General features: G+C 37.3%; 1 protein-coding gene across 2 annotated transcripts in view; it reads right to left on the reverse strand.

The window, feature by feature from the left end:
* The window catches only part of MAST4 (microtubule associated serine/threonine kinase family member 4), a 279,028-nt gene that overhangs the window by 163,197 nt on the left and 101,568 nt on the right, over positions 1–14,263 (reverse strand). Inside the window, exon 4 of one of the 2 annotated variants that reach the window (XM_030236869.2) lies at positions 3,122–3,196. The exons of the other annotated variant lie outside the window; for it this stretch is intronic. Within the exon in view, the coding sequence (XP_030092729.2) occupies positions 3,122–3,196 (75 nt within the window). The remainder of the gene's footprint in view (positions 1–3,121; positions 3,197–14,263) is intronic. 2 annotated transcript variants of the gene reach the window in all.

The following is a 14,263-nucleotide window of genomic DNA, read 5'->3' on the forward strand; positions in this document are numbered from 1 at the left end:
ACTTTCCTACTTTATTTTCATAATGATCTGTATAGTAAATACTGAGGATTTCACACTGCCTGAAGCATGTCTTTGGAACACAGACGAGCCTTTGAAGAACACCATACTTCTCCCCTTTGATAATCAGTGCACTGATTAACAGTGCACTGGCCATACTTTGGCCAGCCAAATCTGCTCAGGGTTTCTCCTCCAACCAGCATGTAATCAGCTGCAGCACCTACTTCAGGACAACTTGTCTTCCTTCCTTTTCTTGAGTAGTCTGAGCCCAAAGAGTAGTAACCCAGTACAGCACCAACAGTCCTGAAAAAAGGTGTGGAAAATCACCATTTCACATTTCTCATGTCCACTTCCAGGACATGTCCCATGTAGAGCAGCAAACTATGCCACCTTGTCCTACAACCACTAGCCAATATCCCTACTCCAAAACTTTATGGTGAGCCGCCAAATCCAGATTCTATATTCCATCAGCTGGGCCCACCTGAATGGGGTCTGGCCACAGGTTAACATATCCCCCAGACTTGGAACCCAGAGAAGTATTAGACACAAGTTATGTCACAAGAGGTTTAGATAGAATATTAGGAGCAATTTCCCCACTGAAAGGATGGTCAGGCAGTGGAACAAGGTTCCCAGGGAAGTGGCAGAATCACCATTCCTGGAAGTGTTTAAAAGATGTGTAGATACAGCCCTTGGAGACATGGTTTAATGGTGAATACGGTGCTGGGTTAACAACTGGACTTGATGAACTTTGAGGCCTTTTCCAACTTTGGTAATTCTATGATTCCATGAGCCCAAAACACATCATTCAAGCCCCTGCATGTGACCTATGCACAAAAGAAGGGAGAAGGCATGCAGGAAGGATAAGGAAACAAAGAAATTAATAGCTCAAACTACCTCAGCCAGACCTGGGATGTCCAGTCCTTTCAGCTGTTGATTTCAAGAGCAAGGGTGCTTGGTGGGTGAGAAGAAAAGCACATACACCTAGGACATGAAGCATGGCATCTATTCTTCACTGAGATATGTGTATCAGAGCAAAGGAAGCGAAGGCATGGCTGGAAGCACAGATGGGTACAGATGCCTGTTAGTTTTATTGGCTTGCCATGTCTAAGTACTGCCCACTCAGTGAAAAGTTACCAAAGAACAGGACTCAGAAGACCACTATTCCAGATTTTCTTTCTTTCTTTTCTTTCCAGTCTCTTGCCTGGACAGCGAGGGAGATTATGTGAGTGACCTGCAGATCACAGAGAACTATGAACTTGCAGTTCTTCTCTTCTCTCCCACTGGCACTGAAGAAGTGCTCCATATTTTTCTCCTCTCTTCTCATCCCCTCCCTCCTCTTTCCTCTATTCTCTTTTCCTTCCTTCTCTCTCCAGACATATTTTAATCAAAACAAAACACTAAACCAGAGCAATGTTCTTACTATGTGCTGAGAAGTTTTTTCTAAGCAGCTGGTCATGCTGAAACTACTGGCAGTCATTGTAGGGGGAGAAGTGGAGCTGATGTGGTCTGTGGTAACAGCCTTCCTGTGGATGCTGGCCTGGTGTTCAGCAGAACTGAGCTGCTGACATGCTCCCAGTGCATCAGGATGTTCTCCCAGCAGCAAAAAAACTAAAGGACAGTGGGTTAGGACTCTAGAAATACCAAGCAAGACCCTTTCTGGTCCTTCTGTCCCAAACAAAACAGAAGAACAGATGCTAAGGTTCTAAGGTTACTCTTAGCTACCACACTGAGGTTTTGACAGCATACCAACCTTTGACAATGTATATTCTGACACACAGAAGGGTACTGGGGCATGGTGAAAAAATTCAGGGAAACTAGGTAAGAGAAGGGAGCAAAACCTAGCACACTTACGTCCACAGAATTGCGCTCCAGTAGACATTTTTCCTTTACGCATTGAGTAGGCTTCAGTAGACATTTTTTCTTTACACATTGAGGCTCTATACATTGCAGAAATTACTTATTTCTAGTAAACAGTAATGCACACAGAAAGTGGCTCGTCAAGAGTATAGGCTGATACGTGTGTGTGTGAGGACAGACAGATTAGATAGATAGACAGACAGACAGACAGACAGATAGATATGGTTTTGGGGGTTTTTTAACTTACTTTTGCTTCTTTAAACCTCAAAAAGCCCTTCCCTAAACCCCCAAAAGGATATCTTAGTATTGATAATGTTGCTACATGCTAAAAGAAATGGTAAAAGCCAACATTACTAATACCTAATGAATTTACACATATAAAAACAGAAGGAATCAGTATGACAACAGTACTGGGAATCCTAATTAAAACATAAGACAAAACATAGAACCAGAGCTTTTCTTTCATAACCAGGACTGCTATCACAGACCTATTTCAACCTGTATCAAAAGTTGTATCTAAATACTGCAATAAATTCTGCAGTATTTCAAATAAAGTGAAAAATGGGATTTCCAGGCAGTGATAGTAATGCATACACAGTTCCGTATTTGCTGAAGTATCACAAAAGAGTAGCAAGAAATAAATACAAGTGAACACTGATGCTCTAAAATGTGCACTATAGTTTATTTTATTAAAAGTTACATAGTAAAATCAACCTTCATGAACCTATCAAGTTTTCTGAGTACATCTCTAAAAAGGTGGAACAGCCTTATGAACTAGCAAGTACTGCTATTGCATCTGCTCATATCATCTTTTGATGCCAGTCTATTTTTTTTATACTGAAACTTCGTATTGCTTCATAGCGCTTGATAATAGTGTTTGATTATTTTCCATTTCCTTGCCAATTTTTCATTCAGTGAAAGTCTTCTGCTGTTTAAGAATAAGACAAATGAACTGTACAAGGATTTACCAAAAGACATGACACAAACTGATAAAAGCGAAGTGGAACTTTTCATACAATTTCTATTACACTTTGCAGATACAAACAAAATCTCCCCACAGCTTTTTAAAGTTAAAAATCAACTGCTGCACTTGAGGAGGAATCAATTCAGTGCTGAAGTTCACCTTTAGAGATAGTGATTATATTACTTGCAGAGGAGTAAAAATAACTAAATCCCCCACCAAGCACACAGAGCTTCTCTTTAGCAACAAATCCTCCGCTGATACAATATTCCATTTTAGAAATGGTCCTTCAAGAAAGGCACTCACTTTTGTAGCTGATGGTTCCACTAGTCTCTGACGGTGGCGAGCTGAGCTGAAATGACTCTTCTGAGGCGTCCCTTCCTGACAGTGAATGAAGAAAGGAGAGGAAGAACAGAGGAAAGGGGGACAATGGATCATGGAGGGGATGGAATGGAAGATGTTGGAGAAGGGAGAGGAAGAGTATTTAACTGAACTGTATTTTCACTAACTTTGAAAAAGCTTTATTACATCAATTTAAGTAATACCACTGTACATGTATCAGAAAGAAAATTAAGCATTTGCTTTAAAAAGCAGCCTCTCAAGTCTTTTCTATATGTATTATTCACACACATTTAATAATGCTGTCTCCTATAAATCCACATATACACACATGTACACATTCCTACTTCACTTTCAGATACACACATTAAAATTTAACATTCATTTCACTTTCCCAAAGTATACACATTATCTTACATTTTCTGTATCAACTTATGTAATTAAACACAGAAACCCAATCCAACTGGATTTATGTTACAACACAAACATCAAAATCTCCTCTAGCAAAATAAGATTTTTTTAGATTCATATTCTCTACCTAGACCTGCAATAATCACCTTAAATTCTAGAGACTTTTACCTTATAGAGATTAATGTCCTTGCCTGAGAAAACTGAGAAAGAACAGGCTCACACAGGTGAAAGTTAAGTATTTTCTCTTAGAAAGCAAAACCTGAAAGAGCATTCATTTGAAAAATAACCTGAAACTGATAATCTTCATTACATGTGCAATACCACAAGAGATTTTTCCCGATATGAGATACTGGTTTCAAATCCTAAACCTCCTTAATATCCAAGAGACAGAAGTGCAACATTTAGTTTCTTCCTCAAGATACTTCAAATACGCTGCGTCAATCTCTCCAGAAACTTTCCAATTTTGAAAACCCCTCATTGCTGTATTAAGTACGAACTCCACAGTCTGTTATTTCAGGTATGTGTCTGAAGGGGAGAAGATATTGGTGAAGAGCCTCATTCTAATCACAGGAAACAGAGGATGAAAATTTAAAAGACTTATTTTTTCTTTCTTATTTTTTTACTTTTTCTTTCAGAACCAATACATGATTCTCCTAAGAGTTTTCCCTGGGAAAAAAAGTCACAGTATTTTAAAAATATAAGACAGACCCGCTCCTATTTCTGAAAAGATATTCACAGGGTTTTTTTAAATGAAAATACAATGCTACTCAAATATTTTTCAAGATCTCAAGACTTGTTTTTCAAAAGCATTTTTACAAAAGCAGTTTTTTACACCTCGTTAACAAAAAGGCTTCTACTTCTGTCATGACACCACACAACAGAACCAGCCCTATAACTCAAAAAGATCCAGTGGAAATAATCAAAGATTACAGCCACCATAGGAGGATAACATCATAATTCACCAATTCCACAACAGCAGTAGTGCAAACTAGCTCTAATCAATAAAACTAGCATTCCAGAAAAAGTAGTTATCAAACACTTGCCTAACACTTGGTTACACTTGCAGAAGACTGTTCTGCTGATGGCAATATAGTTCAGTAACGTTCCATTACTGTTGTAAGGGACTAAAATCAGCTGTAAGTACAATGACCAGAAGGTAAAGAAGAAGGTAAGAAGACCTTTACACTTCTTTAACAATTTCTTTTAAAAATTCTCAAAGCCCTCGCCATTGTAATCTAACATCAAATTTTATATTATTACCAACGGATGCTTGAAAAGGGTATCCTTTCTGTCACAGTTTAGAAACAATGGTAGAGTCAGCTTAACCTGAACATTAGTTAGCTAAAGTGCTGAACTTCAGAGGCTCTGCTTTCTCCCATATTATGGTTATTAGCTAATCTAACATGGGATGTACTTAATGGAGAAACATGGAATTCTTCTTCCCTTATTCAGTTTTCTTTCTTTCCTGTCTTTCCTTCAGAATGCTTTCCAGAAGCAGTTGGAGAGCTGGCACAAACACAGTTAACACATAGAAAAAAACCCAATATAGCACCAATACCATTTCAGAAGCAAAAATGTATACCTAAATTGATGTGATTACTCCTATGAAAAAGGAAACTCTGAGTTCAGACTATTAAATGTTTATGTAGGTTGTGCCTTCAATCATGCCAGCCAGTACAACATCCTGAACCAGTCTATATTAACAGTTCACTTTTTAGCCCAAAACAGTCAGGGTAGACCTCATGCAATACCATTCCATGGAGGGATGATAGTTTATCGTCAGGATATGAGAAGGTTCAACTAAGATCAACATGAGATTAAAAAAAGCTGGAAAGAAGCTGGTTCCTTCACTATGGAAAAATTTAGATATAGAGCATTTGAAGACACTAGAGACATTATATGCATACAGATTTTGCATCGTAATGTCATGTTCCTTAGTATTGCATTTCAGCTGATAAAAACAGAAACATTCTGCCAATGTCAGCAGTAGGTACTGTTCCATACAGGATTGTCTAATAAGGGCAGACAAACCAGAGTCAATGTCACAGAGACAGTAATCTTTACCTTGGGGGGGGGGGGGGGGGGGGGGAGAAAAAACCAAAAAGAAAACCAAAAAAACCCCAATAACAACAACAAAAACCTACATGTTGAAAAGACTTAAGCATTCACAGTCACTGCAGTTATTACCAGTAAAGTATATAAAATGGATCCATGATACCCTTGAAGGATGAATGTCCTTTAGAGAGGAAGCAGTAAGTTGCAGTTAGAAGTTGATATAATAAAACTACTGTCAGAAAACTAAATCCTTGCAAAAGCCAACATGATTCATGTCAACAAGGACAGCTAAAGGAAAAACTGAAAGATCCTAAATAATTCTGTGGTAAGGTATTTTAGTATTTTAGTTAGATGGCATGCAGAAAATTGGCATGGGAGCAGAAAGAGACAGAGACTTATTTCATTTAACAGGTGAGTAATCCAAGAAATAATCTTGTGGGAAACACTCATCTTGGGGTAAGAAAAAACAAAACAAAACAAAAAAACCCACATAAAACCAAAATCACACACCCCACAAAACAAAAAAAGCAACACAGACCGGAGCAACAAGTATTGCACGTAGTTTATTTCTGAAGTCAGAGAGGCCTGAAAATAGCTGTGAGGAGAAAATATGCTTTTGGCTGAAGAGGCTGGTAGCTAATTCAGCTATGTATAGGCTCCAATACTGATACCAGAAGCAGTTTCCATTAAGAGCAGCTACCATTCACTGTGTGACAGCGCTCATGAAAACAGCAGTATCAAGAGAAAAGCAAGAATAGCAAGTGACACAAGCATGTAGTCTTATCTGAAGAGATTTCTACCTCCAGACTGAAGTGATCACAGATCTCTTTTTTTCCTCTCTAATTTTATTAGCTGCCAGAGCAAGATCTGAAAAACAAGTGGGAAAAACTTCCACACAGAGGAGTTGAATTCATCAATATACACCACAGCTGGTCTCTGAGAGATCTGCAAGTATTTAGCACTGAAGTAAAAATAATTCACAGACACAACTCCATCCACATCAAGCTGGGCAAATTCTTATGCTGACAAGGCTATTTTGATGTTTTTACATTAATGAGTGTCATACTGAAGAATACCTCCTCACACGCCCTCAAACCATGTTCATTCTAAACATGCTTCATCCCACAAAATTAGCCCTGGGCTATCTCAAGATACATCTGCACCAAAGTCCCATCAAGTCCCTGACACACCTTTAAGTGTCTTATAGAGGTGACTAATATATAGAGGTGTCCTATAGAGATGACTGAGCATCCTGATATTTGAGTTTAGCAATAGCTACAGCAAAACTTATGGCCAAGACCTGCTGTCATAGCTAAGATTGTATCTAAACTTTTTGTTACTTTCATTACATGGCAATCTACCTCCTGTTGTATAGTGTCTCACACTAGATGCAGCTGTTCTATTCAACTACCAAACCACTACACTGTATATTTTTAACTGCTCTGAAGATTCCTTTTTTCTTTCTTTCTACTGCAATATTAAAATGTTACTCTGCTGTAATTCATCTGTTTAGGAGGGCTATGTAAATACAGCTGTGAGGGTACATCAAAAATACAAGAAAGGACAAAGCAAATAAGAAAATTAGGAACAAAAATTATGTGTTAGAATGTGATGTGTTTAGTCTGATTTTTGTTTTTCTTTCTTTCTTGCCTCAAAAGCACCAAAATATCAGCAACAAAGAATGCCATTCAACTTCTGATAGCTCAATAGTTTTAGGATATAGCAAAGGAAGCAGTAAATATTGTGGGATGGCTACACAATCAAGTCATTTCACACTACTAAAACCTTTAACAGAAGCACTGCAACACTAATTTACCATATAACCCAGTTATGTTTTTATTAATTATATGACACCATTCAGAAAGTCAGCATGCTACATCAGCATTAGTATTTCTTCCTACGCACAGCCTCCTGTCACATTACCTGCTGAACAGATCTGTGAACAACACCAAGGCCATCTCTATCAGATATCTGCTTGGTAAAAGCTACTGGTGATTAGACTGGGTCCATCCAGATATCATGATAATTTCATACTTAATCCTTGAAGTGTGTTAGTAGATAAAATTCTGACATCTTTGTTTTATTTTATTACATTCTATCTGTTATAAAGTCATGTCTTATCTGCTGTAAGGTCACCAGTAGCCTTGCAGTCTTGTACAAGTAAGTTTCTCTGTGTTTCAACTTACCAAAGAGATAATGAAATGCTATTCCTCTTTTAGCAATAACATGAGAGGAAAAGGAAAGGAAAAAGGAAAGAGGAAAAAATAAAAGATCTAGGGAGACTCAAAAGGTAAATTATTCAAATTTTCAGTGTCACAGGTGCAGATGGTTAATTAGCTTTTCATAATCAAGAAGAAGGGAAAAAGTAGCCCTTACAGGCACTGAGGGCCTTTTTCTCTTAAAGATTAACTCAACTTATTAGAACAATTTGATACTTCATAAAAGATAGAGGTAGAAGGAATATGCAGAGAGGGAGGGAGGCTGTACACATTCTGTTCCCACAAAAATTCACAAAAATAGACAGCAGAACACATTCTGCATAAATGCTATGATACTGAAAATTCACTGACACCTAAAGGGTATACAATGTGGAAAAGCTGAATTACTCAAGGTGACATGCAAATAATGAAACAGATTGATGATGAAACTATGAGAATCAATTTAGGCAAAGACAAACCAGCAGGTGTTCAGAAGCTTAGAACTTACCCTTCTGATAAAATAGTATAATCCAAAAATGTCTCCAAGCCCTTGTACTGGTACAAGAGGTAGCAAACAACGCAGTATAATCCTGCATCGCAGTCTCCATGACTTCAAAGTACGCTGAATTCAAATTACTCATTTTTGTAAAACAGAGCAGCAGACAGTAGGCAAATCAGTGTGCCAAGTGTGGAGGCAGGACCATGTTATAAATTACAACACACAGTCCTTTTCTCTCAGCTTTAGATTCAAGCAAGTGTGAAATGGTTTGGGATTTACTGGGCGGGGGGGGGGGGATACCAATGATTTGGCTTGGTTTTTAACTACTAAGATATTCATTTCTTGCTGATGTCCACTGCCCCAAAATTTGAATTTCAGTGTAATACTTAACTAGGCTCTGAGCCAAGCTTTATAGGCTGATCAGGAAAGCTCTTTCTGCTTCAGAGGCATCTCACAGCAGAGAAAAAGCATAGTTAAGTAAGAAAAATTTCTACACAGTTACGGAATTTAAAAAACAGTCATAACTGTTTGTCAGTTATCTGACAAACAACGTCACATTATGGCACAACTGACAATCCTTACAGCCAAGGCAAGATATCGTGTCACTAAAAAGCAACACACATGTGCAGTTTCAATTTTGAACAGTAAGAAAACAAACCCTTGAAATCTCTCCAAAACAGAACACAAACCAAAGGCTAGGAATGCATCTTGCAGCAATTAAGCTGTTAGCAACAGAAAGTATTGGAAGATGAAAAAATCATCTCAGGTAAATTTCTGTATCCGACTCTTGCAGCACAGCAGCAGATGTTAAATACTGAGTAACAAAAATGTGTAACTAACATGTTTGCTGAAATTGCTTGGCAGTCTAACACATCAGTGTGCCAGACACTCTCCCATGAGCACTCCTAGTTATGGCACTCCTCTCTTCTCCCTAACCACATCCAGTTCTAAGCAGACAATCATTACAGCATTTGAACTAAGAACATTGGGCCATTTTGAAGGAGAAAAGGGCAAGAACTAATTTTTGACAGGATCCTCATTGATTACTGCATTTCCTCAGTGATACTAGAGAGAACACACATGAAAAATGGGTGCTTTAAATAAGACCTTTTTTTATAGAATAGCTCCTTTGCAGAAACTCATCCATTTAAAAGTGACTAAATCTTCCCAGTGTATCTCCTGAGAGCCTGAAGACAGGAAGACACACTTGACAAACCTGTAAGCCAGACCAGCATTACTGGATTCAACATCGGAAGAGGTTAGTATTGATTTGTCAGATGGCCTTCACAACAGAAAGAAATAATATTGAAATAATTGAAGGTGTCTTTAGGGTGAAACAGGCAATTAAAAAGCATACACTACTACATTTTGCAGCAGTGCTAAAAAACTAACTCTTAAAGTAAAGGAAGCAGCATAAGGTGCTACAGGAACCATTAAGGGACATCAGCCCTAAGCATACACAAATAAATACACAGGAACAGAAATGTAGAAAACAAAATGCATGCACAAAAAAGGTGGTTGTTTTCTTGTTATTCTACTCTAAAACCCCTGAACATAGACAAAAAAATCAGTTCCAAAGTCTTCTCATAAATGCTCAAAAATATTCCAGTCCTGAGCTGCAATCTGAATCAGACAGCAGACAGCATTTTGCTGTGACCATAAGGAGAATGTAAGAAAGAATGCCAGAAGACAAAAAGGAGAAAAACAAAGTTGGCACTACTGGTTAGACAAATTGCAAGCAAAATAAAACAAATTCCAAAGACTCATGAAAAAAATATGTGCTGAAATATGAGGAGTAAAGCAATGTAAAGTCCTAAGACCAAGAAAGACAACCACTATTTTTTAAGTGAAGAAACTTAACAGTCAGTTAAGATGCTGCTCCAGTCTAGCAGGCACTAGTCTCTTCAGAAGATCACAGTCATATGCAATGAGGTCTTTGCAGTTACCTCATAGAAATACATTTGTTAAGGATTAAATCTCTTATCATGACCACAAAACAAAGCACATACTGCACAGTAATAGCCCCTTCTCAAGTCGCCTGAGGAGGGGCCATTACTGAGGTTGAGATGTGATATGCTCAACCTCAAATCTTCTCTGCTGCCAACCAACCCAAAAAATTTGTAGATTTTGTCTACCGTGTCCTAAAAACAATTTTGAACTGTTGCCTCCAGACAGCAGCAAATACTCATGACTAAAGTAACAAATATAAAAATGCTCTTATGCTTGAATTTTAAAGCCTTCCATTTATCATTGTCAGTCTACTAATACACCATACTTGACCACTGCTTTGCTCACACCCAATTATCTGTGATACTCTTCAATGTTAAAACACAAATACACCACTCTGTCTTGAAAAACTGAAAGAGACCAGCAGATGAATATAGAATCAGAGTAACATGAAATGTAGCTCTTACTCTCATCATAAACATTTGCTCTAATTTTTCATTTATATTATTCTATCCTTATTGAACTTCTCAACACTTACTAAAATCTCAAAAAAAAAAAAAAAAAGTAATTTAAAACTAAAAAGCTGGATTCCCAAGGGGCATTGAAGTCCTAAAATCAATTTTCCACTCATAACCTAAATTTTCCAGCCATGCCGATGAGTGTTGTATTCATAAAACATAAGAGTTTGGGGAATACTTCCAGGTTCTTCTGCACACAAATTCTGACTGCTGAATTCCCCTAATGTATCTGTAGAACTTGGGTACATACCACTAGGCTTTTTTAAAGCAATTGAAATGGTATTCTTCTAGTGGCATAATTTAAAGCAAAGTGGTAAAATACCTTAAAAAACCCTTTTCACATCAAAAGAACTCAGAAGTTAAAGCAAGCACACACTTCATACACTTAGCACATTTTCCTTACTTTTCATATAGAAACAGAAAGTTACACTGAGGGACAGGAGAGGAATCTATATTAGCTGACAAACATCTTCAGATATGTTTCTGTATTTGATAGAACATGATTTATCTGTAGAGAATGCCAAAAATATTCAACTACACAAAACACATGCAGAAACATGCACACTTCAAGCTGTAGCTTTCTAGGACTAAATACTATCAGAAGACATGACATTATTTCCACAAAACGTATCAATGCACTTTAGTCAATTCTACAGGGCAGATATTCTGAACTACTTCCAGGTTCCAGACAGCTGAAAGTGAAATTCAGAAAAACATGTATTGTTGCATAACAGAAACTACCAGCTACCGCAAGCCCATGTTCTAACCACGGACCATCTACTAGTTTAATTAGATTGTAAGCTTGATTGCTAGAATATTTTCTTCAGATTTGATCACTTGCAACATTTTCTTTTACAGAACCCAGACAAGGACAGAACTTTTTACATTGTGCTGCTAAAACTAGATCTCCTATTTCTGATACTAAAGCTTAAACTTCTAATATTTTTCAATGTGCATGTTCATTGCTTTGAAATAATGCCTGGGTTGGGGAGGATAAGCAGATGTCACAGAAGTGTTACTTAATATCTTTATGTAATTAAGCCAAGCATATACAAACAAAACAAAGGAATTTCAAAAAGGACAAAGTACTCCAAATAAAACATGCACTGTAAAAACTTGGAATTTAGCTTCTAAAGTCTCTGAAGAGCTTGTTTTTTATCAAAGGCACAAACAGCGAGTGCAAGTATCCTTTTTGTCTCTAATCCCAGCTGTTGTATGCCACTGAGAAGCACTAAACTTTAGACCTAAAATCAAGGGAGACTTGAATGAAGGGGCACAGGGAATACAAGAGGAACACAAATTACAAACTGAGACAAGGTAATTGAATAAGATTGTAGAAAGCAAAAGTTGTTGACAGAAGGCAATGATGTTCTGATTTACATTGGATGAAGCAAGGATCTGACAGAGTATAAATTCAGCATTGAAGAAGTTAGGCCTACATGTATAGGGAAAAACGTAAAGCCAAGAAAACAAGATCAAAAACAATTATGAAATTGCAGAATTGAATGTTCTGCTTTGAAATCACAGCAGTAACTTATTTTTATGTTATTTTAATGTTCAAATGAATAACTGGTACTGTTACAAGCAATTTGAAGCCAATATTGCCTCAATCTCAATAGAAGGAATTATTAGCATCTCAAAGCCTGTGGGCAATTTTGAGAAAACTGATAACTTAACAAATCTAAAACTTTTGACTTTTATAGTAAATGTAGCTTATCAGTTGGTTAAAGCAAATCTAAAGTTATCATGTGAAATATGACACATGAACCAGCATCACAATCAATACTGCATCAATTTCAAAAGATTTGAAAATTTTTGAAAATAATCTTTTCCTTACAAAAGATTTGAAAAGAAAATACAGACAATTACTAGTTTCATTAGTTGTGACAAAGTAAGTAAAACCATTAGTCAAACCAAGGACATTTCACAGAACTTTACAAAATAATCCTGTTTCAATAAGCTACTGTCCTTCATGCAGCTATTATTCCGACTGTTACCAACAAAACAGGGAAAGAAAAAAACAAATTTAAATTGGAGATAAGCCAAGTGACACAGAAATAGGAGCTAACAAGTACACAGAGGATGCCAAAGCTGCTTGATTTTATGACCCTTAGAACACAACTGAGATCAGTTCAAATCATTATAAACCCTAACACTGAGCTCACCAAAGGATTTGACACAAAGAAATATTAAGTTTATGTTTCACCTTCTAAACCTAATACAAAACAGTCAGTCAGCTCTGTGACATACTGCAGACTTTATCAAGAAATGTTGCTACAATTATCAGAAGGCAATAGTAAGAAGTGTGATATGGGCTACAGGCACCGAGTTTGGTCCCACGCCAAATATTTTAGCTCGGAATGCAGCATGGTGCTCTCTTTTCCTTTTTTGATATTGCACTCTGAAATAAAGTGACCACAATATACAGAAAAGCAAAGACAGAGTGAAAGGTGGGGGTTGTTAATCAGAATGATTAACCCTTTCTGAAAAGCTTGCACAGCTCAAATAGCAAAACATGTCTGACACAAAGTGCTTTAGAGAACCTGACGAACATGTAACAATGCATGAATGTCTGGAAAGTAAAGGTGAATAAACTGATCAAGAGATTGTACACTCTATTAGGCCTGCACAAGTGACAGCTAAGATGGAGAGGAAATATGTTCTTTATCTCTGTATCTCTTCTCTCAGAAGGCTGGTCTTTCGCTTTCTAATGGCAGCTATCATTGCCTATCACTATTTAAGCCAAGAAACCATCTATTTTAACTTCGGGTATCTCTTAGTACCTACCTAAGATGCCCTGTTTTCTATAACAGTGTATAGAACGACTCAAAAATAAATATGGCTCTATCCAGAAAGAGAAAAACAAAAAAACAAAACAAAAAAACACCTAAAAATTTAGGGTTTTTTTACATCTTACATGTATGTATGTTGCTCATACAATGCACTCATAAAATGAAAGAACAAGTGTCACAATTTAAGTAGTTCTGAGTAGCTCAATTACTCCAAAATTTTTGAGGTTTTAGTAAATGTACAGATGTTTAGTTGGCAAGTGTGGCCCCTTTCAGGCAGGTCTGGGCACATCTACTAAGCAGGGCATTAATGCAGTGCGCAGACACACAGCTACTCCCATACAACACCAGAAGTGTTATATCTGTCTGCTTCTTAACTGAGTCCACTGCAAACTGCAACGTTTGTTTGTTTGTTTGTTTTAAATCCTTCTCTGGTTCCATGCCCTCCATAAAATTTTTCTTACACACACACACTGAGAGGCAGAGATATACATCGGACCTGATTCACAGCTACACAACTCCTCTTTGATACTGCAAAATCATTTCCACTAATATAGAAACACCAGCAGAAACAATGGGTAAGGTCTCTTGCCTAGAGAACAACACTGACACACACATGTATGTATTCAAACCAGTGAAAAATAAGAACCCTTCCAGAACCTCATCTGCAAGACTGACTTTCACACCCTTTT

Source organism: Serinus canaria, chromosome Z, assembly GCF_022539315.1.
Source record: "Serinus canaria isolate serCan28SL12 chromosome Z, serCan2020, whole genome shotgun sequence".
NCBI lineage: Eukaryota > Metazoa > Chordata > Aves > Passeriformes > Fringillidae > Serinus > Serinus canaria.